The sequence below is a fragment of the Rhinoderma darwinii genome, chromosome 3, assembly GCF_050947455.1.
Source record: "Rhinoderma darwinii isolate aRhiDar2 chromosome 3, aRhiDar2.hap1, whole genome shotgun sequence".
NCBI lineage: Eukaryota > Metazoa > Chordata > Amphibia > Anura > Rhinodermatidae > Rhinoderma > Rhinoderma darwinii.
This window is the reverse complement of record NC_134689.1, coordinates 257,414,040-257,441,630: the sequence shown is the minus strand read 5'-3', so window position 1 is coordinate 257,441,630 and position 27,591 is coordinate 257,414,040. Positions and strand designations below refer to the sequence as shown.

The following is a 27,591-nucleotide window of genomic DNA, read 5'->3' as shown; positions in this document are numbered from 1 at the left end:
AGCGTCACACACACACACATCCCCTGTATATAGCGTCACACACACATCCCCCTGTATATAGCGTCACACACACACATCCCCCTGTATATAGCGTCACACACACACATCCCCCTGTATATAGCGTCACACACATCCCCCTGTATATAGCGTCACACACACATCCCCCTGTATATAGCGTCACACACACACACATTCCCCTGTATATAGCATCACACACACCCCCCTGTATATAGCATCACACACACATCCCCCTGTATATAGCATCACACACACATCCCCCTGTATATAGCGTCACACACACATCCCCCTGTATATAGCATCACACACATATCCCCCTGTATATAGCATCACACATATCCCCCTGTATATAGCATCACACACATATTCCCCTGTATATAGCATCACACACACATCCCCCTGTATATAGCATCACACACACAGCCCCCTGTATATAGCATCACACACACATCCCCCTGTATATAGCGTCACACACACATCCCCCTGTATATAGCATCACACATATCCCCCTGTATATAGCGTCACACACACACACATCCCCCTGTATATAGCGTCACACACACACACAGCCCCCTGTATATAGCGTCACACACACACATCCCCCTGTATATAGCGTCACACACACATCCCCCTGTATATGGCGTCACACACACATCCCCCTGTATATAGCGTCACACACACATCCCCCTGTATATAGCGTCACACACACATCCCCCTGTATATAGCGTCACACACACATCCCCCTGTATATAGCGTCACACACACATCCCACTGTAGATAGCGTCACACACACACATCCCCCTGTAGATAGCGTCACACACATCCCCCTGTATATAGAGTCACACACACACATCCCCCTGTATATAGCGTCACACACACACACATCCCCCTGTATATAGCGTCACACACACACATCCCCCTGTATATAGCGTCACACACACACATCCCCTGTATATAGCGTCACACACACATCCCCTGTATATAGCGTCACACACACACATCCCCCTGTATATAGCGTCACACACTCACATCCCCCTGTATATAGCGTCACACACACACATCCCCTGTATATAGCGTCACACACACATCCCCTGTATATAGCGTCACACACACATCCCCCTGTATATAGCGTCACACACACACACATCCCCCTGTATATAGCGTCACACACACACATCCCCCTGTATATAGCGTCACACACACACATCCCCTGTATATAGCGTCACACACACATCCCCTGTATATAGCGTCACACACACATCCCCTGTATATAGCGTCACACACACACATCCCCCTGTATATAGCGTCACACACACACACATCCCCCTGTATATAGCGTCACACACACACATCCCCTGTATATAGCGTCACACACACATCCCCTGTATATAGCGTCACACACACATCCCCCTGTATATAGCGTCACACACACACATCCCCCTGTATATAGCGTCACACACACACATCCCCCTGTATATAGCGTCTCACACACACACATCCCCTGTATATAGCGTCACACACACATCCCCTGTATATAGCGTCACACACACATCCCCCTGTATATAGCGTCACACACACACACATCCCCCTGTATATAGCGTCACACACACACATCCCCCTGTATATAGCGTCACACACACACATCCCCCTGTATATAGCGTCACACACACACATCCCCTGTATATAGCGTCACACACACATCCCCCTGTATATAGCGTCACACACACATCCCCCTGTATATAGCGTCACACACACATCCCACTGTAGATAGCGTCACACACACACATCCCCCTGTAGATAGCGTCACACACATCCCCCTGTATATAGAGTCACACACACACATCCCCCTGTATATAGCGTCACACACACACACATCCCCCTGTATATAGCGTCACACACACACATCCCCCTGTATATAGCGTCACACACACACACATCCCCCTGTATATAGCGTCACACACACACATCCCCCTGTATATAGCGTCACACACACACATCCCCTGTATAAAGCGTCACACACACATCCCCCTGTATATAGCGTCACACACACACATCCCCCTGTATATAGCGTCACACACACATCCCCCTGTATATAGCGTCACACACACACATCCCCCTGTATATAGCGTCACACACACACATCCCCTGTATATAGCGTCACACACACATCCCCCTGTATATAGCGTCACACACATCCCCCTGTATATAGCGTCACACACACATCCCCCTGTATATAGCGTCACACACACACACATCCCCCTGTATATAGCGTCACACACACACACATTCCCCTGTATATAGCATCACACACACCCCCCTGTATATAGCATCACACACACATCCCCCTGTATATAACATCACACACACATCCCCCTGTATATAGCGTCACACACACATCCCCCTGTATATAGCATCACACACATATCCCCCTGTATATAGCATCACACACATATCCCCCTGTATATAGCATCACACACATATTCCCCTGTATATAGCATCACACACACATCCCCCTGTATATAGCATCACACACACAGCCCCCTGTATATAGCATCACACACACATCCCCCTGTATATAGCGTCACACACACACATCCCCTGTATATAGCGTCACACACACACACATCCCCCTGTATATAGCATCACACATATCCCCCTGTATATAGCATCACACACATATCCCCCTGTATATAGCATCACACACATATCCCCCTGTATATAGCATCACACACATCCCCCTGTATATAGCATCACATATCCCCCTGTATATAGCATCACACACATATCCCCCTGTATATAGCATCACACACACATCCCCTGTATATAGCATCACACATATCCCCCTGTATATAGCATCACACACATCCCCTGTATATAGCATCACACATGTCCCCCTGTATATAGCATCACACATGTCCCCCTGTATATAGCATCACACACACATCCCCCTGTATATAGCGTCACACACACACATCCCCCTGTATATAGCGTCACACACACATCCCACTGTATATAGCGTCACACACACATCCCCTGTATATAGCATCACACACACATCCCCTGTATATAGCATCACACACATATCCCCCTGTATATAGCATCACACATGTCCCCCTGTATATAGCATCACACACACATCCCCCTGTATATAGCATCACACACATCCCCTGTATATAGCATCACACATATCCCCCTGTATATAGCATCACACATATCCCCCTGTATATAGCATCACACACATCCCCTGTATATAGCATCACACATATCCCCCTGTATATAGCATCACACATATCCCCCTGTATATAGCATCACACATGTCCCCCTGTATATAGCATCACACACACATCCCCCTGTATATAGCATCACACACACATCCCCCTGTATATAGCATCACACACACATCCCCCTGTATATAGCATCACACACATATCCCCCTGTATATAGCATCACACACATATCCCCCTGTATATAGCATCACACACATATCCCCCTGTATATAGCATCACACATATCCCCCTGTATATAGCATCACACATATCCCCCTGTATATAGCATCACACACATCCCCCTGTATATAGCATCACACATATATCCCCCTGTATATAGCATCACACACAACAGTGATGAAGGGAAGGAGTGAGTTATGGAAGAATGAAGGGAGGGATGAACAGATGGAGGGAGTGAGTGAGTGATGAAGGGATGGGGGTTTGGAAAAGTACTCACCAGCCTGGAGCTCTGTGTAAAAACTTGACTGGTGGGCGGGCCTTCTTCCCTGCAGATATTCTGCTCATTCACTGTGATAGACTGACCTGATTGGTGGGCGGGGGTCACATGGGCACGACGTCATCAAAGGTCCTTTAGCCTTCAATTCGGAGCACATTTATTTAGAGAGGTAACTTTCACTATCCCGGCTAAGCCCGCCCCGAATTGTTCTGCCTGCACCTTCTCTCTGCAGTGAGTTAGCTCTGCATAGTTTTTACGATTATGTGCAGTTCGGGCAGCAATGGGCCCCCTGAGTGTCTCGGGCCCCCTGAGTGTCTCGGGCCCCGGGCGGCCGCCCGAAACGCCCATATGATGATCCGCCATTGCCCCTGTCTATATAAGGTCTCATAGCTGACAATGCATATCAGAGCCAAAACTAAGCCATGAGGAGGAAAGAACTGCCTGTAGAGCTCAGATACAGGATTGTGTGGAGGCACAAATCTGGAGAAGGGTACAACAAAATTTCCGCTGCGCTGAAAGTTCCCAGAAGCACAGTGGCCTCCATAATTCTCAAATGGAATTAGTTTGGAACAACCAGGACTCTTCCTAGAGCTAGTCATCCCACCAAACTAGGTAATCGGGGTAGAAGGGCCTTGGTTAAAGAGGTGACCAAGAACCCAATGTCTGAGCTCCAAAGATCCTGTGTGCAGATGGATGAAACTTCCAGAAGGTCAACTATCACTGCAGCACTCCACCAATCTGGGCTTTATGGAAGAAAGGCCATAAAGAAGCCTCTCCTCAGTAAAAGACACATTAAAGCCCGCCTGGAATTTGCAAAACAGCACCTAAAGGACTCTCAGACTGTGAGAAACAAGATTCTGATAAGACCAAGATTGAACTTTTTGGCCTCAATTCTAAGCATCATGTCTGGAGGAAACCAGGCACTGCTCATCACCTGCCCAATCCCTACAGTGAAGCATGGTAGTGGCACCATCATGCCGTGGCTGTGTTATTCAGTGACTGGGACAGGGAGACTTTTCAGGGTTGAAGGAAAGATGAATGGAGCAAAGTACAGAGATATTCATAATGAAAACCTGATCCAGAGTGCTCTGAACCTCAGACTGGGCCGAAGGTTCACCTTCCAACAAGTCAATGACCCTAAGCACACAGCCAAGACAACATAGGAGTGGCTTAGGGACAACTCTGTGAATGTCCTTGAGTGGCCCAGCCAAAGCCCTGACATTGTACCCAATCGAACATCTCTATAGAGACCTGAAAATGTCTGTCCACCGACAGTCCCCATCCAACCTGACAGAGCTTGAGAGGATCTACAAAGAAAAACGGCAGAAAATCCCCAAATTCTGGTGTGCAGACCTTGTGGCATCATTCCCAAGAAGTTTGAATACTTATGTCGATGCAATACTTTAAATTCTGTTTTCACTTTGTCATTATGGGGTATTAAGAGCAGAATGATGGGTAAAGATTGATTTTAATTTATTTTAGCACCTGGCCACAACATAACAAAATGTAAAAAATTGGAAAGGGTCTGAAGACTTTCCAAATGCAATGTATGTCACTGCATATCTATACAGTGGCATACGCCAGAGCATTCCATCAGAGGTATACGTCGGAAATACCCCCATGGTATACCTCCGACACAAGGCTCAAACACAATGTGAACAGAGCTATAGAGACAGAAGAACTGAACTGTCATAGCTGCAATACAGTTACGTCCCATAGGTGTCATAGGTTTTTTTTATATGTTTTTGCTTTTAGTATGTTATTAAAATAAATTTTATTTATTTGTGTTTTACTTTTTTCTTTCTTTTACTTCTCTATGGGGGCTGCCATTTTTTTTTCATCTCCGTATGTGTCGATTAACGACACATACAGAGATAGAATACGGCACATACATCCCCATAGTGAATGCGAACGGGAGCCGTTCCATTCACTATAGCGTACGCCATCTGTGTGGGAACAGCGCATGCGCCGCTCCCACACAGTCCAAAAGGAAGGTCTTCGGCCGAGCCACATCCGGCGCCATTTTCATGTGCACCGGAAGCCGTGGCCGGACAGTAAGATGACTACTTCCGGTCGCGGCTTCCGTCCATATGTTCAGAAGCAAGGACTAGGAGCGGAGGGAGCAGATGGAGCGGACGGAGCAGAGGCAGCGCAGGAGCAGGTAAGTTATGTTTGTATATATTCGTGTTATACTGTGTGATTACACTGTATCTAATCCTCCTACACTGTGCATTCGCTCAAAGAATGGCGGCACACAGTGTAGGAGGTTTGAACATTCAACCCCCTCCTTTTTCCTGGCACTAGCCAGGATAAAGGAGGGGGCATTGTGTGAGCACACTAGAACGTGTGTGTCTACACCAAATTTGCAGCATAAAGCAATGAGGTTGCTTTACCTCATTGCAATGCTGCAATTTTGGGAATTGCTCCCTCTAGTGACCAGCACATAAAAATGTTAGAAATTAGTATCTAATTTATAATATTTCCTGACTTGTGAAAAAAATTAAAAAAATTAGAACAATGTGTAATCATTTATTGACTAACAGTTTAACTAAAAAAAAAATAATATTTTTCTAGCGACGCATTCCCTTTAATCACCCACCTTTAATTGCCTTGTCTAGTTGCTGCAGGAAGACATCACAGCGGGGACATTTAGGTGAGCTTGCTGCATTTTGGGATCCTGTTGGATTCCAACTATTTACTCCAGTGTGAGGAACTTTACCAATTTTAAATAAGGAGACGTTACCATTCTCTTCATGCATCTCTGCCAGCTGAAAAAAAAAATGAAATAAATACAACATACAAATATAATAAATTACAGTTATTGCAGATATGAGTTTCTTGCTCATTGCTAACTGTGGGGAAGAATTTAATATGTTAATTCCAAAACTTTAGATAGACTAAAAAATTGAATGTTGTGTACCTCGTAGCCACTTGTCAGTTACAATACATTAATATTAGCAATGTAGTCCAGCCCCCTTATTGACTAGTAACTTTTTACCTTCAACTCCAGGGATGACTTTTCAATGTTCATCTCAGTCTTTTCCATCTCCCTAATCTGCTGGAGATGTTTCATTGCCTTGTCCCTATGTAAATTGTGAGAAACAACATCATTGTCCCTGTAATATGGCCATTATAAGTTGAAAATATTGTATCTTGGAGCCATTGTACCCCAAGTTATCATTGTATTTATCTGCTCTTGAGAATCATTGCAGACAGGGGCGTAACTAGGAAAGACTGGGCCCCATAGCAAACTTTTGACTAGGGCCCCCCCTCTGCTGGGTATCACGCAACCCCCCCCCCCTTTATAGATAGTGCCTCCCTATAGATTCCACCACACAGCGCCCCCCTATAGATAGCACCATACACAGCCCCCTGCAGATAACGCCATACAGCCCCCCCTGTAGAGAATGCCATACAGTCCCCCCTGTAGAGAATGCCATACAGCCCCCCCTGTAGATAATGCCATACAGAACACCTCTGTAGATAACGCCATATAGCCCCCCCCCAAAAAAAAAACGGCCTATAGTTTGTCCTACAAAAGACATGCATCCCCTATCCACAGGATAGGGGATACATGTGTGATCGCTGGCAGCGATAAGGAGAATGGGGGACCGAAAGTCCCCCGAAGTTCTCCATGACTAACCTCGGACTTCCGGCGTCTGCGCAGTTCAATAAAAATGAAAGGAGCGCTAGTCACGCATGCGCACAAGCGCGACCGGCGCTCCATTCATTTCTACGGAGCTGCCGACACAGACCCCGGAAGTCCGAGGTTTGTCATGGAGAACTTAGGGGGGACTTTCGGTCCCCCGTTCTCCTCATCGCTGCCAGCGATCACACATGTATCCCCTATCCTGTGATTAGGGGATACATGTCTTATGTAGGAACAACCCCTTCAGTGGCGTCGCGCTGTAGCAGCCATAGCGGCTGCTAGCGGAGCCTGCGGCCATGGGAGGGGGCCGTGCCGGCGGGTGGCACGGGCCCCCTCATGCTGCAGGCCCTGTAGAAGTCGCTACGGCTGCTATAGCGGTAGTTACGCCACTGCGTATAGGTTTGTACGGCGTATAACTACAGCTCCCAGCATGGCCTGAACAATGATAAGGATATGCTGGGAGATGCGGTTTCACAAAAAAAATCCTATCACCATCATCTCGCTGCAGATCATACAGTGACTACATTACTGATTAGAGGCAGAATAAACATTTACATTAAGTGACTCACCGGTGACGTCTCAGATTCTAGTTCTTTTCTTCTCCCTCCGGCTCAGACATCTATGATGGATTTCTACCGGCCATGACCCATTTCTGCAGTTTTCCGTTCAGATGTCTTCAGCTTCTCACTTTTAAAACATTTCTGCACCTATAAACAAAGTTAAAATTCTCAACACATCTAAATATAACTGTCACAAACACACAACATGCCCCCTGTAGATAGTGACCTACATAGAAGCCCCTATAGATAGTGCCCACATATGGACTCCAGAGCTGCAAGGCAATAGTGCTAACCACTGAGCCACCGTGCTGCCCTACATATAGCTTCCCCTATAGTTATTGCTCCACGTATAGCCCACCTCTGTACATAGTGTCTCACATATAGCTCCCCCTGTATATAGTGTCCCACATATAGCCCACCCCTGTAGACTGTGCACTACATATAGCCACCCTGTTGCTAGTGCCCCACAGGTAACCCACCCCTGTATATAGTGGCCCACATATAGACCCCCCTGTATATAGTGGCCCACATATAGACCCCCCCTGTATATAGTGGCCCACATATAGACCCCCCCTGTATATAGTGGCCCACATATAGAGCCCCCTGTATATAATGGCTCACATATAGAGCCCCCTGTATATAGTGGCCCACATATAGACCCCCCTGTATATAGTGGCCCACACCCCCACATATAGACCCCCCCTGTAGCTACTGCCCCACATATAGACCCCCCTGTAGCTACTGCCCCACATATAGAACCCTATATATAATAGCCCACATAAAGATGACCCCCCCCCCCCCCCCACTATAGATAATGCCATTCGCATTTTTATGAGGGAAAAAAAACAAAAACTTGACATACTCACATTCTCCGGTTCCCACGCTGTTCACTGGCGATGCAGACATGCTCTCTTCTGAGCATGTCTGCAGGAGCTGAACGAGCGTCCTCCAATGACGCTGATTGGCGGGGCAGAATGACTTGCCCCGCCAATCAGCACCTTCTAAGCATGGAAGCGGCGCGATGATGTCATCGCGCCGCTAGCCAATCAGTATCATTGTAAGGCACTGGATGGTCAGGCACGGAACATGCCCGGCCATTCAGTGCTAATACATGTATTTGGCTGCCGCTAGCACTGGGGCCTCCTCCGGTGCTAGCGACACCTACAGGCATGAGAGGGCCTGTGTAAGGCTCGGCGTCGCGGGCCCCACAGTAGCGACGCTACCGCTGTAGTAGCCATAACGGCTGCTAGCGGCGCCACCGGGCCCCCTCAAGCCCCGGGCCCCGTAGCAGCCGCTACTGCTGCTACCGCGGTAGTTACGCCACTGATTGCAGACTATTTCCTCCATGGATTTCACAGCAAATCCACGACTAATCTGCAACAAAATTGACATGCTGCCGATTAGAAAATCGGCAGCATGCCCTCAAATCCACAGTGATATTGTATGCTACATGTGGATGGGATTTTAAAAACCCTTTCCACATGTATTGCACTGTAAATTCTGCAGCATGTGAATTCACCATAATAAAAATTAAAATGATCGCTCCATAGGACTCATTTACCCTATGGTATAACAGCATCATACAAGTTCCCAGTTAAAGAGGCTCTGTCACCAGATTTTGCAGCCCCTATCTGCTATTGCAGCAGATAGGCGCTGCAATGTAGATTACAGTAACGTTTTTATTTTTAAAAAACGAGCATTTTTCGCCAAGTTATGACCATTTTTGTAGTTATGCAAATGAGGCTTGCAAAAGTCCAAGTGGGTGTGTTTAAAAGTAAAAGTCCAAGTGGGCGTGTATTATGTGCGTACATCGGGGCGTTTTTACTAATTTTACTAGCTGGGCGTTCTGATGAGAAGTATCATCCACTTCTCTTCAGAACGCCCAGCTTCTGCCAGATCACGCTGTGACGTCACTCACAGGTCCTTCATCGTGTCAGACGAGCGAGGACACATCGGCACCAGAGGCTACAGTTGATTCTGCAGCAGCATCAGCGTTTGCAGGTAAGTAGCTACATCGACTTACCTGCTAACGCCGATGCTGCTGCAGAATCATCTGTAGCCTCTGGTGCCGATGTGTCCTCGCTCGTCTGACACGATGCAGGACCTGTGAGTGACGACACAGCGTGATCTCTCGAGAACACGCTGTGTGTCTGCACTGCCAGAAGCTGGGCGTTCTGAAGAGAAGTGGATGATACTTCTCATCAGTACGCCCAGCTAGTAAAAGTAGTAAAAACGCCCCGATGTACGCACATAATACACGCCCCGATGTAACACACATAATACACGCCCCGATGTACGCACATAATACACGCCCAATTGGACTTTTACTTTTAAACACACCCACTTGGACTTTTGCAAGCCTCATTTGCATAACTACAAAAATGGTCATAACTTGGCCAAAAATGCTCGTTTTTAAAAAATAAAACCGTTACTGTAATGTACATTGCAGCGCCGATCTGCTGCAATAGCAGATAGGGGCTGCAAAATCTGGTGACAGAGCCTCTTTAAGGTGGTAATATTATGTGGTGGAGAACTCTCATACCTCCTTGTGCTGCTGTATTAAAAAAAATGTTTATCTGTTGTTCCATCGGATACATAAATGTGCAGATTTTTGCCATAGAAGTGAATGGATTGAAAAAAAATTGCATCCATGTATTTGGAGGCATATAAAAACCTCTCTATTTGGGTACCATACATGTACCAATCTTCTCCACTAAACTGCAGTCAACAATGACTGATTTTGAAGCAGAAAATACATCGTAACTTATAACAATTGTATGGAATACCATATGGGACTCATACATATACAGGGTACCCATACAGAACATCACAGTCAGTAATACGGTACCATACGGACCTTCACAGGTGCAGTTCGCACATCCGTATGGTAGCAAATTTTCATATAGTATTGAGCATAAGGCCTAAATTGTACAGATCTAACTGTAAAAATCATGGCTGAGATAGCTCTCCTCAGCCAGAAGATAAAGTATACAGGATATGTCTATATATATCATTTATATGCATATCATGGCTGGCAAAGATATGAATAACTTACTTCTCTTCCATCTGTTTCTGTAGAGTGGTGACCAGTTCATCTAATCGGACTTTCTCTGTACTGCATTCTGTGTACTATAGAGGATATAATACGTTATATGTACATACATCCACAATTTACATGTATTAACATTATGTATGTAGGAAATCTAATTTCTAGACAGGAGAAGGGACCAGACATTATTTTCTCTTAATAAATGTTAAATTAAAAAAAGTAAGATATTTTGAAATGAGGAGTTAAAAGTTTCCCATTGCAGTATTATTTCAGACTCCCTAATATAATTTTTTTTAACTGTGCTGAAAGGACACATTCTGAGGTTGACAACGCTGGATCCGATCTTGTGTCTGGTGATGACTTACATCGAGAAGAAGGGTCGTGGTTTATATTCATACCCTCCATCAGTACTTCTGGGCCTAGCTGCCAGAGACAAGAATTTGGTGGCAGAGACCCAGCACTGGATCATGTACCATTTCTTGATAAGAATATTTGTTACTTTTCTAAGTGCTTGGTTGTAAAGGGGTCCAGGGAAAGGGGGACGGTCAGGGTACATTTGTCTCCCTTCTGGAATTCTTCTTTAAGGGCATGTTCACACGTGACAGATTTGTTACAGAAATTTCTATGACTGTCAAACACATCTGAATAAGGTTTGTAAAAATCCATGCACCATCCAGTTGTATCAAACTTATTTCCAGTCAGAGAAGTTTCTCCAACAAAGCTACCATGTGTGAATATACGTTAAGTGGTAATTACAAACCTGGTCTCGCGCAGACTCCAGTTCATGATATTGCTCTTCCAGTTCTGTGTCTTTTGTCTTCAACATATCCCAGACCTTCTGTAGTTCCTCACGGACCAGCATTAATTCAGAGTCCACTTCCTCCAAGGAAGCCTGATTAAAATACATCCAGATCAGATACTATTGAGAGTGCAAGCATCAGAATATAATAATACTACCAAAATATAAAAACATTTTTAATTTTTTCTATAATCTATATAAAGACAGGACACAATATAAACATTATTTTATTCAACGCTCACCTTGATATCTCCAGATTTCTTATGTTTTAGCTCCTCCAAATCCTGTTTTAGAGGGGAAGAAAAGTTTAGGCCGAGATATACGGTAATTAATATATGATGAGACAGTGCAATATAACTCTTGTGGGCTAAACCTACAGAGATGTTTATACAGGAATAGTGTAAGGATATATGGATGGATCTTGAGATAATGAGAAAATCTATAACTAGACACTAAGGTAAATACAAAAACAGATTTTCAGTTTCTGACCTCTTCTAGAGTAAATATAAGTTCATCCTTCCGCTTCTTTGCTTCTCTTTCTTTTTCCAGCTGCTGCTCTAAACTGTGTATTTCAGACCTATAATAAAAATAATCTTTCTTTATATAGCGCTAACATATTCCACAGACCTGAAACTATACAAAGTATTTTTGAAAAAAGGTGCATATGGAGACATAAGAAATTCACTTGGGAACCTCATTGTTACCCCCTCATTGTTTAACTTGCATAAATCTCTATAAAATGTGCTTTCTTTTCAAATATATAATCTAGAGAGATCAACTGTACTCTCCAGTATACAGGGTCAATTATACAGACATTATACAATATGAAAACCTACAAAAACAAGCTGCAGCAGACCAATATATAATATCCACTACTTTATTAGTACATCGTTTATAATAAAATACGTACAGACAAATAACGTGAACTAAAGCATGGTGATAAATCAAGGTTAGTTCTTTAAATATTCAACATAATATAAATAGCAGGTACATATAGTTTTATAAACAGTATATTTGCACCTTAAAATAAATGTAACACTAGTAGCGGGATATATGATTACTAAATATATTAGTAAAGTACTTTTGCATATGGATAATATGTGTAGATGGTTCCACATTTGTGACCCCAAGTGTACCAAGGTTGAGTGGGATAGAGAGGGAGGGGTGGGTTAATTTTTTTATGTTTTGTTTGTATTTGCAAAATGTAATAAAAACTACTAGGTAATAAAAAAAAGTAAGACATTAGTAAATTCGTAAACACTCATAGTACTCTATAAAGAGAAACTACATCAGAAATATACACAGCAATACTCACGTGGCACAATTAGAACAGGCTAGAAAGTAGGCCACAAAGCGCGTTTCGTTAACCCTTCATCCAGGGGATATTGTATGAGATCAGAATACACTTATTTAAATAGACCTTAGCCAATAAACAAACTCCAAGCACAGATGTTTATCAGGTACCTGATAAATTAAGCTCCAATCAGAACCGGGTTCGGAGCATCCGATGCTACGGAGGAGGGGAAATCTTATCCTAACACATCTGCTGGAACCTCCCACCCTAAACGCACACAATGAGCGTAAACAACAAATACACGTGCTACACCACCACTTTACTACTATTACTGGCATTACTATTACTGTTATGAATTGCGCATGTGTACAACACAAACCTTCCATCTTTGATAAGCGAAACATGCCTATTTCAGTAATTCATTATTTTACCATTCATTAGGTATTACAAATTAATAAGTGTTACTTGCCCAACAATTTAAGTGCCACGTGCCATCATATATAGAAAATTGCAACCATTAATGTCTTGACATGATGATAATGACAAATAAAAGCATGATGAATGTTATGTGAATAAGAATGTGTAACCATATAAAATATAGTGATAAATGGGTAAATAAAATTATAAATCGTGATTATAATTCTTAATAGAATTATTATTTTAAATGTATTTTATAATATTAATTTATTGAATAGGCAACGTGACCAAAAATGTGTTGAGTGTTAAACTATTGGTAAAAAGGTGCTTTATGCAAAAAAAATTATCAAAGCATAACACACCTCCATTTATACTAAGTGTATGTACAAATCTATCATTATTCAGAAATATAAATATATATAAAAAAATTACTGTAAAAAATGAATTACACATACAACGGGCAAAGTTCAAAAAGATTTTTTATATAATTTGTGTTGTTACTCTTTACGTCCTTCTTGCTATTATCTATTTTTTCTTCTTTTCATACTAGTAAAAGTACCAGTCAATAATGCAGGTATAAAAATAGGTCTAATAGGCTGTTCGTACTAATAAAGAGTGGGATGTTATATCTTGGTCTCCTGCAACTCGTTTTGGTAGGTTTTCATTTGTGAGTATATTGAGCTTAGATGGTCAAAACGTACAGTTGATATAAAAAGTCTACACACCCCTGTTAAAATGCCAGGCTTTTGTCATGTCAAAAAATCAGTACAAGATGAATAATTTTCCATCTTTAATGTGACCCATAATCTGTACAATTGTATTGAAAAACAAACTGAAATCTTTTAGGGTGGAAAAATAAAGAACAAAAAGAATGTGGTTGCATAATTTTGCACACCCTTAGGCCTCATGCACACGAACGTATTTTTTCCATCTCGTAAATACTGGTGTAAATACGGGTCCTTGGTCACGCGTATTCGACCCGTATTGCACCAGTATTTACGGACCCATGCCCGTAAATATGGGTCAGGTGTCACCAGTATTCCACCCGTATTTACGGGCACGTTTTCTCTGCAAAATTGCACTGCACTAATCGACAGCCCTTCTCTCTATCAGTGCAGGGTAGAGAGAAGGGGCAGCCCTTTCCGAGGTAAAAGTAAAAGAAATTCATACTTACCCGGCCGTTGCCTTGGTGACGCGTCCCTCTCTTGACATCCAGCCTGACCTCCCTGGATGACGCGGTAGTCCATGTGACCGCTGCAGCCTGTGATTGGCCTGTGATTGGCTGCAGCGGTCACATGGGCTGAAACGTCATCCCAGGAGACCGGACTGGAGGATGAAGCAGGGAGTTCTGGGTAAGTATGAACGGTTGATCTATATTGTGATCGGTAGTTTCTGTCCAGGGTGCTGAAAGAGTTACTGCCGATCGTTTAACTCTTTCAGCACCCTGGACAGTGACTATTTACTGACGTCGCCTAGCAACGCTCCCGTAATTACGGGTGCACACACATAATCACCCGTAATTACGGGAGCCCCATAGACTTCTATGGGCCTGCCCGTGCCGTAATTACGGACTGAAATAGGACATGTTCTACATTTTTCAATGGCACGGGCACCTTCCCGTAAGCATACGGGGAGGTACCCGTGGCCAATAGAAGTCCATGGGCCCGTAAAAATGTGCCGTAATTACGGGCCGTAATTACGGGCTTTTTTACGTTCGTGTGCATGGGGCCTAAAACTAATACTTTGTTGAATTACCCTTTGACTTTATGACAGCATTCAGTCTTTTTGGACATAAGTCTATCAGCATGGCACATCTTGACTTGGCAATTGTTGCCCACTCTTCCTTGCAAAAGCGCTCCAAATCTGTCAGATTGCGAGGGCATCTCCTGTGTACAGCCTTCTTCAGGTCACCACACAGATTTTCAATGGGATTCAGGTCTGGGCTCTGGCTGGGCCATTCCAAAACATTGATCTTCTTCTGGTGAAGCCATTCTTTTGTTGATTTGGAGGTATGCTTTGGGTCGTTGTCGTGTTGAAAGGTGAAATTCCTCTACCTCTTCAGCTTTTTAGCAGAGGCCTGCAGGTTTTGTGCCAATATTGATTGATATTTAGAACTGTTCATAATTCCCTCCACCTTGACTAAAGCCCCAGTTCCAGCTGCAGAAAAACAGCCCCAAAGCATAATACTGCCTCCACCATGCTTCACTGTGGGCATGGTGTTCTTTTGGTGATGTGCAGTGTTGGCTTTGTGCCAAACATACCTTTTGGAATTAGGGCCAAAAAGTTCAACCTTGGTCTCATCAGACCATAACACGTTTTCCCACATACTTCTGGCAGACTTGGTGTAGGTCTTTTGCAAGGTCTTTTACATAGCCGGGCTTGGATGTTTTTCTTTGTTAGAAAAGGCTTCCTTCTTGCCACCCTACCCCACAGTCCAGACATATGAAGAATACGGGAGATGTTGCTGTAGGCCTCTTGGTAGCTTCCCAGAAAAATTTTCGTCTTTTCATCAATTTTTGAGGGACGTCCAGTTCTAATGTCACTGTTGTGCCAAATGTAATCCACTTCTTGATGACCATCTTCACTGTGTTCCTGTAACGTCTATGGCCACAGCCCGTCGTTCTGACTTACCCCTCGACGGCCGTGGCCACGGACACGTGTGTTCTCTGCTGCGTCGTCCCCCAGTGAGACGCCGGCACTCAATTCCTGGTATCGAGACTGTCTCCCGGAGGGCGCGCTCCTGCGCGTGCACGGTCTTAAAGGGCCAGTGTGTGCATAATTGCAGGAAGCCTGCAATCAAGCCCAGAATGCTACTGGACTATAAAAGGTGCTCTGCCCTCTTGTTCTTTGCCTGAGCGTTGTTCGTTACCCAAAGTTTGTCTTGCTAATAGTCTCCTAGTGTCTTCCAGTTTCCAAGTGTTCCCTGTTCCTGTATCCTGTTTCCCGCGCTATCCAGATCTAGTACCGTGCTGAGCTGTTGTCGTATTTTGCTGCATTCAACGCCTGTTCTGCTACGCCACGCCTGACGTCTACCTGCCGCCTGGTCCCAGCTGAGCCTGCCTTGCTACTGTCCGAGTTGCCACAGGTAAACTTTCTGGACTAAAGACTCAGTACTATACCTGTTTGGTCAGCTGCCGTCCCGCTATGCAGTACGGTCCAGTGGGTGCACACCCCGCATCATGACAGTTCTGTTGTAATTAGTTAATTTCTTTCAAAGTTCCATGGTATATCTAATGCCTTGAAAATTCTTTGGTACCCTTCTCCTGACTGATGGCTTTCAACAATCAGATCCCTTTGATGTGTTGTAAGCTCCTTACGGACCATGGCTTTTGCTGTCACATGCAACAAAGAAAATGTCAGGAAAATCCTAATAGAACAGCTGAACTTTATATGGGGTTACTCAGAATCACTTTAAATAATGGCAGCTGTGTACTGACTACTATTTAACATGAGTTTAAATGTGATTGGCTAATTCCGAACACAACCACATCCACAATTATAAAAGGGTGTTGACACTTATGCAACCACATTATTATAGTTTTGTTATTTTTATTTTTTCCCTCTAAATAATTTCAGTTTTGGTTTTCAATGGAATTAGATTATGGGTCACATTAAAGGTGGAAAAAGTTCTGAAATGATTCATCTTGTACTGACATGATAAAAACCTGGCATTTTAACAGGGGGGTGTAGACTTTTTATATCCAGTTTTTTTATTTGGTTTTCTATGTGTATAGACATTATACAATAGGCAAAACTGCTGAGCTTCCATCCAACCACTAGTTCTGGTGATGTGATAAGCTGTCAGTTTTATGTTAAGAGCAATACACAAGTCTATCTCAGTCTCCTATTACTAGCTCAGAATACTGTACAATGCTGCCAAGTACAGAATGTTCTTTTCTTTCTGGTCAGCTAAATAGCATAGTGGGTTTTCCTAGATAACAAACCTTTGTGATTGGGTCACAGATCTCTTGTTTTCCACATTACCAAGGCAATCCTGAAATGACATATAATATGCATGTATCATAAATGTGTTAGTGGCTTCATTCAAAACCCATGTCAGATGACTGTTATAAATTGTAATTTACAGTATAACAGAAGACGGTGTAAGGTGGTTTGAAGAGTAACCAATGGAAAAGATAATAAATTGTAATCTTGTATAACAGAGGACTGTGTAAAGTGGTTCGAAGAGTACTCTATGAAAAAGATGTTCTGTTCTGTTTTGCTGATTCTCAATTATTGTTAAAGGGGCAATGTATATGCAAGCAATCAAAATTACATATTAAACAAGATAAAAATCAATAAACTTCAACACATAAAGGATACAAGTATAATTATACATACAAAGAAGTACAACGTACCTTTGTTTTAAAATTAAAATGCTTATATTTAGGGAGCCCCCCCCCCCCTCTATTAGCCAGTGCAGAGAGGAGCCTTAAAGAGCAGTGTTTGCTCTGGAGAACTCAGTGCAACCTTGTAATTCATGGTCGACCATTTATATAAGTGAACGCCATGTACTGTAATACTGCATTTTCACTGCAGTGAGACAGGGGAAATGTGTGGCCCACTGACAGATCTATGATGATCATCAGATTGCCCAGCGTATCTGTATTTAGAAAAGGCGTTTTTTGAACCAACACTGGTATATTAGAGAACTGCATAGCCGCAAAATACAATATAGAGAGTGAGAAAGAGAGATAGAGGTAAATGATGGGGGAGGAGAGAGATACTGTAGATAGATAGATAGATAGATTAGATTATATGGACAAAAGTATTGGGACACCTATTTATGACATCCCATTCTAAATCCATAGGCATTAATATGAAGTTGGTTCCCCCTTTGCAGATAAAACAGCCTTCTGGGAAGGCTTTCTACAAGATTTTGGAGTGTATCTGTGGGGATTTTTGTTTTTAATGGGGTTGAGGTCAGGTCTCTGTGCAGACCAGTCAAGTTCTTCCACACTAAACTCGCCCAACCATGTCTTTATGGACCTTGCTTTGTGCACTGGGGCACAGTCATGCTGGAACAGAGAAGGGTCTTCCACAGACTGTTCCCACAAAGCTGAAAGCATACAATTGTCCATAATGTCTTTATATGCTGAAGCATTAAAATTTCCTATCACTGGAACTAAGGGGCCTAGGCCAACCCCTGAAAAACAAACCCATAGCATTATCCCTTCTCCATCAAACTTTACAGTTGGCACAATTCAGTCAGGCAGGTTACGTTCTCCTGGCATTCTCCAAACCCAGACCCGTCCAATAGGCTGCCAGATGGAGAAGCGCGATTTGTCAATCCACTTGGCATACTGCTTGGTGGTATAAGACTTGCATGCAGCTGTTTGGCTATGGAAACCCATGCCATTAAGCGCCTGGCTCACAGTTTTTGTGTGAATGGTAGGCTTTACACCACTCCATCTGACGCTTGGCATTGTGCTTGGTGATTTAACCCCTTCCCGACATTTGTCGTAAGTATACGTCATGGAAAGCCAGTGCTTCCCGCAAAATGTCGTATACTTACGACAAATGTTTGGCACCGGCTCAGAAGCTGAGCCGGTGCCATCGTCGCCGGATCTCAGCTGTATCTTACAGTTGACATCCGGCTGTAATGGCGGGGACCGAAATTAGCTTCGATCCCCGCCATTAACCCCTTCAATGCAGCGTTCAAACGTGATCACTACATTTAAGCTGTTTGCAGCTCATCGGAAACCCAGAAATGAAATTGCCGGGGTTCCGGTGGCTGCAATGGCAACCAGAGGCCTAATACTGGCCTCCCGGTCTGCCTAGCATGGAAGCCGGTCAAGATCCGCCTGGCAGCGGAGCCTGATCGGCTTCCGTAGCCGCCGGCAAGATGGCGCCGGCTCAGGAGCTGATCCGGCGTCATCAGCGGTGGAAGTCAGCTGTATGTTACAGCTGACATCCACCTGTAATGGCAGGAACCGGAGCTAGCTCCGATACCTGCCATTAACCCCTTCGATGCAGCGATTGCTGCATCGTAGCGGTTACTAGCAGATCGCCAGCCCTGACAGGCAATCAGGACTGGCGACTGCTGCTATGGCAACAGGAGACACAATGGCCTCCTGCTCTGCCATTACGGAAGCCGATTAGGCCCCGTCGGTAGGTGGAGCCTAATCGGCTTGCTGTCAGTGAATAACTGACAGATCTAATACATTGCACTACGTAGGTAGTGCAATGTATTAGAAAAAAAACATCAGACAGTTGGAACTTCAAGTCCCCTAGTGGGACTTGAAAAGAAGTGTAAAAAATAAATATAAAAAAGTGAAAAAAATAAAAGTTTGAAAACAATAAAAGTTTCAAGCAATAAAATAAAACACAATCACCCATTTTCCCTTATCAAGTCCTTTATTATTGAAAAAAAATAATAAACCATATGTATTTGGTATTGCCGCGACCGTAACGACCTGAGGTGTCAAAATATTATATTATTTATTGCACGCGGTGAACAGCGTAAAAAAAAAACTTACAAAACTATACCAGAGTTTCTGGTTTTTGGTCACTTTGCCCTACAAATATTGGAATAAAAAGTGATCAAAAAGTCGCACGTATCCAAAAATGGTACCTATAAAAACTATAGCTTGTCTCCGAAAAACCAAACCCTCATACAGCTCCGTCGACAAAAAAATTAAAAAGTTATGGTTCTCACAACTTGGCGACAGAAAAAATACATTCTTTTTCCAAAAGTAATTTTATTGTGCAAAAAGTTGTAAAACATAAAAAAGTTCTATAAATTAGGTATCGCCAGAATTGTACTGACCCGCAGAATAACGTGAACATGTAGTTTATTACGCATGGTGAACATGGTGAACGCTGTATAAAAGAAACAAAAAAAAATATGGCAGAATTGCGTTTTTTTGGTTACCTGTCCTCCCAAAACGTAGGATAAAAGGTGATCAAAGAGTCGCATGTACTTCAAAATGGTACCAATAATAACTACAGCTCGTCCCGCAAAAAAAAAGCCCTCATACCACTACGTCGATGAAAAAATAAAATTAGTTAAGGCTCCAATAAGTCAGGAAATAAAAAATATGCAGTTGCACCGGCCCGAGGGGAACATTTCTTCTGTTTCAAGAGGCGATTTATCAAGGACCTAAAATTAGGGAACCAGGAAGGGGAGGGCCCAAACATATCTGCTGGAAGGGTGCCCGTATTATACCAGGACAACACGTTCCCAGCAAAATTCCCCAAACAGCAAAGGTGCGGAGTGTGGACCAAAAGGGGCATAAGAAAGGACGCCATTTATCAGTGCGACACCGGCCTGTGCAGAAAGGATTGTGTCACAGTGTAACACACATCTATGGATCATTTTATTGTTTTTTTACCCCATTATTAAACCACCTGACTATGCCCTTTATATATTCTGCCCAGCTTACATGTACCCCCACATTATAAATGGAAACACCAGCAATAATCAAACAAATCTACTACCAAGCAAAATCCGCTCTCCAAAAGGCAAATGGCGCTCCCTCCGCTCTGAACCCTACAATGTGCCCAAACAGCAGTTTCCTTCCACATATATGGCATGGTCATACCCGGGAGAACGTTTTAAACAATTTTTGGGGTGTGTGTCTCCAGTGGCATAAGCTGGGCATGACATATTTGTCACTGAAATGGCATATCTAGGGAAAAATATCAATTTTAATTTGCACCATCCGCAGTGCAATCATTTATGGAAAAGACCTGTGGGGTGAAAATGCTCACTACACCCCTTAATAAATGCCTTGAGGGGTGTAGTTTCCAAATGGGGTCACTTCTCAGGGGTTTCTTTTTATTATTTCACATCTGAGCCTCTGCAGTTGTGAACCAATACTTTGTAAATCGCCAAATTAGGCCTCAATTTTACATGGTACGCTTTCACTTCTGAGCCTGGTCGAATGTCCAGGCAAAAGATTAGTGCCCCATGTAGGGTGTTTCTAAAACCGGGAAACACTGCATAATAATTAGAGAGCTGTCTTGTTATGGTGGCACAAGCTGGGCACCACATATTGGCATATCTATGGAAAAAAATCAGATTTTTACTCTGCAACATCGAGTGCACACTAATTTCTACAAAGCATCTGCAGGATTAAAATGCTCACTACACCCCTATGTAAATGCATTGAGGGGTGTAGTTTCCAAAATTGGGTCACTTCTGGGGGGTTTCCACTGTTTTGGGCCCACAGGCGCCCAGAAACCAATCCAGCAACATCTGCACTCCAAATGGCGCTCCTTCCCTTCTGAGCCCTGCCGTGTGCCCAAATAGCAGTTTATGACCACATATGAGGTATTGCTGTACTCGGGAGAAATTGCTTTTTTTAAATGTTGGGTTATTTTTTTCCTTTATTTGTTGAGAAAATGAAAAATTTTGCGCTAAAGCTACGTCTTATTGAAGAAAAAGGATTGCTTTTATTTTCACTGCCCAATTCTAATAAATTCTATGAAACATCTGTGGGGTCAAAATGCTTACTACACCCCTAGATGAATTCCTCAAGAGGTGTAGTTTCCTAAATGCAGTCACTTTTTGGGCGTTTTCATTGTTATGTCCCCTCAGGGGCTCTGCAACTGTGACCTGGCCTCCGCAAACCATTCCTGCCAAATGTGATCTCCAAAAGCCAAATAGCGCTCTTTCCATTCTATGCCCTGCCGTATTGTTTTACTCCGAAGAAATTGCTTTACAAATTTTGTGGTGCTTTTTCTCCTTCAGTCCTTGTGGAAATGAGAAAAAATAAGCTAAACCTACATTTTCTTTGAAAAAAATGTAGATTTTTATTTTCAGGGCCTACTTCCAATAATTTCTGCAAACAAACTGTGGGGTCAAAACGCTCATTATGCCCCTAGATAATTTCCTCAACGGATGTAGTCTCCAAAATGGGGTCACTTGTGGGGAGTTTCCACTGTTTTGTCCCCTCAGGGTCTTTGTAAATGTGACATGGCCTCCGCAAACCATTCCTGCTAAATTTGAGCTCCAAAAGCCAAATAGCGCTCTTTCACTTCTAAGCCGTGCCGTGTGTCCAAACAGCCGTTTATTACCACATGTGGGGTATTGTTTTACTCGGGAGAAATTGCTTTACAGATTTTGCGGTGCTTTTTCTCCTTTAGTCCTTGTGGAAATGAGAAAAAAAATCACTAAACCTACATTTTCTTTGAAAAAATGTAGATTTTAATTTTCACAGCCTACTTCCAATAATTTCTGTAAAAAACCTGTGCGGTCAAAATGCTCACTGTACCCCTAGATAATTTCCTTGAAGTGTGTAGTTTTGGGGGATTTTCACTGTTTTGGCAGCGCAACAGCCCTTCAAACCTGACATGGTGCCTAAAATATATTCTAATAAAAATAAGGCCCCAAAATCCACTAGGTGCTCCTTTGCTTCTGAGGCCTGTGCTTCAGTCCAGTAGCATGCTACGGCCACATGTGGGATATTTCCAAAAACTGCAGAACCTGGGCAATAAATATTGAGTTGCATTTCTCTGGTAAAATCTTCTGTGTTATAAAAAATTTTTTATTAAATATTTATTTCTGCAAAAAAATATGAAATTTGTAAATTTCACCTCTACATTGCTTTAAATCCTGTGAAATGTCTAAAGGGTTAAGAAATTTTCTAAATGCTGTTTTGAATACTTTGAGGGGTGAAGTTTTTAAAATGGGGTGACTTTTTGGGGGTTTCTAATATATAAGGCCCTCAAAGCCACTTCACAAGTGAACTGGCCCCTGTAAAAATAGCCTTTTGAAATTTTCTTGAAAATGTGAGAAATTGCTGCTAAAGTTCAAAGCCTTGTAACGTCCTAGAAAAATAAAAGGATGTTCAAAAAACGATGCCAATCTAAAGTAGACATATGGGGGATGTTAATTAGGAACAATTTTGTGCGTTATAACTGCCTGTCTAACAAGCAGATACATTTAAATTGAGAAAAATGCTAATTTTTGCAATGTTTCGCTACATTTTGGTGTTTTTCACAATTAAATACTGAACATATCGAGCAAATTTTGCCAGTAACAATGTCCAATGTGTCACAAGAAAACTAGCTCAGAATCGCTTGGATAGGTAAAAGCATTACGGAGTTATTACCACATTAAGGGAAACATGTCAGATTTGAAAAATGAGGCTCTGTCAGGAAGGTCAAAAGTAGCCAAAGAGGGAAGGGGTTAAAGCATGCGTGCAGCTGCTCGGCCATGTAAAACCCACGCCACAAAGCTCCCGATGCACCGTTTTTGTGCAGATGTTAATGCCAGAGGAGGTTTGGAACTCTGCAGTTATTGAGTCAGCAGAGCGTTGGCGACTTTTTTTCGACCCTGCTCTGTGACTTTATGTGGTCTGCCACGTCATGGCTGAGTTGATGGGGTTACTAAACACTTCCACTTTGCAATAATTCCACTGGCACTTGATCGTGGTATATCTAGGACGAAAGAAATTTCACAAACTGACTTGTTACAGCGCTGACATCCTATTACAGTACCACGCTGGAATTCAGTGGGTTCTTTAGAACGACCCATTATTTCACTAATGTTTGTAAAGACAGACTGCATGGCTAGGTGCTGGATTTTATACACCTGTGGCAATGGGACTTAATTCAATTAATTAAGAGGTGTGTCCCAATACTGAGACAGACAGACAGACAGACAGACAGACAGACAGACAGACAGACAGACAGACAGACAGACAGACAGACAGACAGACAGATAGATAGATAGATAGATAGATAGATAGATAGATAGATAGATGGCACTCATGGATTATGTTGTGAATGCTGTGATTGGCTACAAAGACACTGACCTGGCTTCTTCTCTCTTCTGCAAGCTTAGATTCCAGTTCTCCTACCCTACTCTGAAGTCCCTCTCGATGACTTCTCTCCAATTCCAGCTGCTGCCGACATGCATCCAGCTCAATGCGAAGGACCAATCCATTTTCATTCTGTTTAAAATATTACTGTTACAGTTGCATTTGTAACTATTTATATCACACAACACTTACATATAAAAAGGCAATTTGCTTATCACACGTTTCACATACACATACAGATTAACAAGCCTAAATTCAGTGATATGACATATGTCAATTTGTGTACAAATATGCATTTTGGTACTTTTATTTATTTTATCCCTCAAACATTTTTAACCTTACCGATGTCACAGCATATAATTAAATTGTCAACCATCCTCCTGTTTTATATCTAGTATGTCAAGATTCACTTGTATTTTCTATATGTACTATTTCTGTGCTGTCCCCTGTGATAATTCCTATATCATGATCGTGATTTTCTATGAATTCACTTGGGGTGTGATGTTTACAAGCATCACGTGTGCCTCATCTTCTGCTTGTTTTACCCTGACCCCAGGAAATAACAGGATCCCAGACCAAGGAGAAGTCAAAAACAAGCCAGCATACATGGAGCTTGGAGTACAAAATAATGTTTCGAATTCTCATTTCAACATTTAGAGCCAAAAGGGGAATCATTTCTGTCTAAGGAGCTTCAAGTTGTTAAACGCATAAGAGAATTTGATGTCTGAAAAGTTTTACTAAAAGCACTTGAAAACAATAGGTGAGAATTCCAGTACAATATATATATATATGTATATATATATATATATATATATATATATATATATATATATATATATATATATATATATATATATATATACAGTGAAGGAAATAAGTATTTGATCCCTTGCTGATTTTGTAAGTTTGCCCACTGTCAAAGACATGAACAGTCTAGAATTTTTAGGCTAGGTTAATTTTAACAGTGAGAGATAGATTATATTTAAAAAAAAACAGAAAATCACATAGTCAAAATGATATATATTTATTTGCATTGTGCACAGAGAAATAAGTATTTGATCCCTTTGGCAAACAAGACTTAATACTTGGTGGCAAAACCCTTGTTGGCAAGCACAGCAGTCAGACGTTTTTTTTGTAGTTGATGATGAGGTTTGCACACATGTTAGATGGAATTTTGGCCCACTCCTCTTTGCAGATCATCTGTAAATCATTAAGATTTCAAGGCTGTCGCTTGGCAACTCGGATCTTCAGCTCCCTCCATAAGTTTTCGATGGGATTAAGGTCTGGAGACTGGCTAGGCCACTCCATGACCTTAATGTGCTTCTTTTTGAGCCACTCCTTGGCTGTATGTTTCGGGTCATTGTCGTGCTGGAAGACCCAGCCACGAGCCATTTTTAATGTCCTGGTGGAGGGAAGTAGGTTGTCACTCAGGATTTGACGGTACATGGCTCCATCCATTCTCCCATTGATGCGGTGAAGTAGTCCTGTGCCCTTAGCAGAGAAACACCCCCAAAACATAATGTTTCCACCTCCATGCTTGAAAGTGGGGACGGTGTTCTTTGGGTCATAGGCAGCATTTCTCTTCCTCCAAACACGGCGAGTTGAGTTAATGCCAAAGAGCTCAATTTTAGTCTCATCTGACCACAGCACCTTCTCCCAATCACTCTCAGAATCATCCAGATGTTCATTTGCAAACTTCAGACGGGCCTGTACATGTGCCATCTTGAGCAGGGGGACCTTGCGGGCACTGCAGGATTTTAATCCATTACGGCGTAATGTGTTACCAATGGTTTTCTTGGTGACTGTGGTCCCAGCTGCCTTGAGATCATTAACAAGTTCCCCCCCCCCCCCCCGTGTAGTTTTTGGCTGAGCTCTCACCTTCCTCAGGATCAAGGATACCCCACGAGGTGAGATTTTGCATGGAGCCCCAGATCGATGTCGATTGGCAGTCATTTTGTATGTCTTACATTTTCTTACTATTGCACCAACAGTTGTCTCCTTCTCACCCAGCGTCTTACTTATGGTTTTGTAGCCCATTCCAGCCTTGTGCAGGTCTATGATCTTGTCCCTGACATCCTTAGAAAGCTCTTTGGTCTTGCCCATGTTGTAGAGGTTAGAGTCAGACTGATTCATTGAGTCTGTGGACAGGAGTCTTTTATACAGGTGACCATGTAAGACAGCTGTCTTTAATGCAGGCACCAAGTTGATTTGGAGCGTGCAACTGGTCTGGAGGAGGCTAAACTCTTAATGGTTGGTAGGGGATCAAATACTTATTTCTCTGTGCATAATGCAAATAAATATATATAATTTTGACAATGTGATTTTCTTTTTTTTTTTTTATATAATCTATCTCTCACTGGTAAAATTAACCTAGCCTAAAAATTCTAGACTGTTCATGACTTTGACAGTGGGCAAGCTTACAAAATCAGCAAGGGATCAAATACTTATTTCCTCCACTGTATATATATATATATATATATATATATATATATATATATATATATATATATATATTGAAAAATACAAAAACTGTGCTGCACGTGACAAGTGATCAAAAGCTAGTAATAATAATAATGGGTAATTATTTCTTTAGAATGTGAATTATTTTCTACAGACCATGAAACATTATTTATTAATTAAATTGTTAATATCCTCTCTTGCTTGGTAATTTAACAAAATTATAAATGCTTACATTTGGCAATACTCCATTAGAACACAATGTAAATTATGAATATCATACAACAAATGCACTATGGCAATAAATTGTATTTATAAAGTGTATTTATAATTTTTTTTAAAATAATGATCAGTTCATTCTACGTCCTGTGGAAGGCAGCATATCTTGGTCTTACACATAGTCTAAGCACTTTAGCGTTACATAAAAGAACATCCTAGTTGGATGATAAGTCAGTGAACTCAATAATCAAATGGCCATAACAGAGACAGTTTTCTCACCTTCAGCTTTCTCATCTCCAATTCCTTGTCTGATCGCTCAGTTTCCAGCTCTTTTATCTTCTCACTGTAGAGATAAAGTTGTATCCAGTCACTTCAACCCTAAATGATCTACACAAATATATTCATCATTCCAGCAGACCATGCATTAAGGCACATAAGGGAGTGCCAGCACAAGACAATGTACCCGGGAAATATATATAAAAAAAAGAAAGGCCTGGCAATATTTCTACTTATGAAAGGCAGGCAGGTAACAACATAAGAGGATACAAAAGACAACAGGCTAAGAAAGCTCACTAACAATAAATAAAATGACTATGGTAGACACATCACATTGTTTCCATGGCTTAACTTTATTGTA

The 27,591-nt window shown here is 42.4% G+C and overlaps 2 protein-coding genes across 2 annotated transcripts in view; both read right to left on the bottom strand.

Annotated features, from left to right (window-relative positions):
- LOC142749586 (uncharacterized) overlaps positions 1-8,876 on the bottom strand; it is a 29,748-nt gene extending 20,872 nt beyond the window's left edge. Inside the window, exons 1-4 of the mRNA XM_075857818.1 lie at positions 8,817-8,876; positions 7,960-8,097; positions 6,740-6,824; positions 6,341-6,509 (exon numbers count right to left, since the gene is read on the bottom strand). Coding sequence (XP_075713933.1) covers positions 6,341-6,509; positions 6,740-6,814 — 244 coding nt within the window. The 5' untranslated portion in view covers positions 6,815-6,824; positions 7,960-8,097; positions 8,817-8,876. The remainder of the gene's footprint in view (positions 1-6,340; positions 6,510-6,739; positions 6,825-7,959; positions 8,098-8,816) is intronic.
- Positions 8,877-11,001: 2,125 nt separating this feature from the next.
- Positions 11,002-27,591, bottom strand: part of LOC142750426 (uncharacterized) — a 33,993-nt gene continuing 17,403 nt past the window's right edge. Inside the window, exons 9-15 of the mRNA XM_075859427.1 lie at positions 27,234-27,297; positions 24,273-24,410; positions 17,454-17,503; positions 12,288-12,375; positions 12,041-12,082; positions 11,760-11,891; positions 11,002-11,079 (exon numbers count right to left, since the gene is read on the bottom strand). Of these exons, the coding sequence (XP_075715542.1) occupies positions 11,002-11,079; positions 11,760-11,891; positions 12,041-12,082; positions 12,288-12,375; positions 17,454-17,503; positions 24,273-24,410; positions 27,234-27,297 (592 nt within the window). The remainder of the gene's footprint in view (positions 11,080-11,759; positions 11,892-12,040; positions 12,083-12,287; positions 12,376-17,453; positions 17,504-24,272; positions 24,411-27,233; positions 27,298-27,591) is intronic.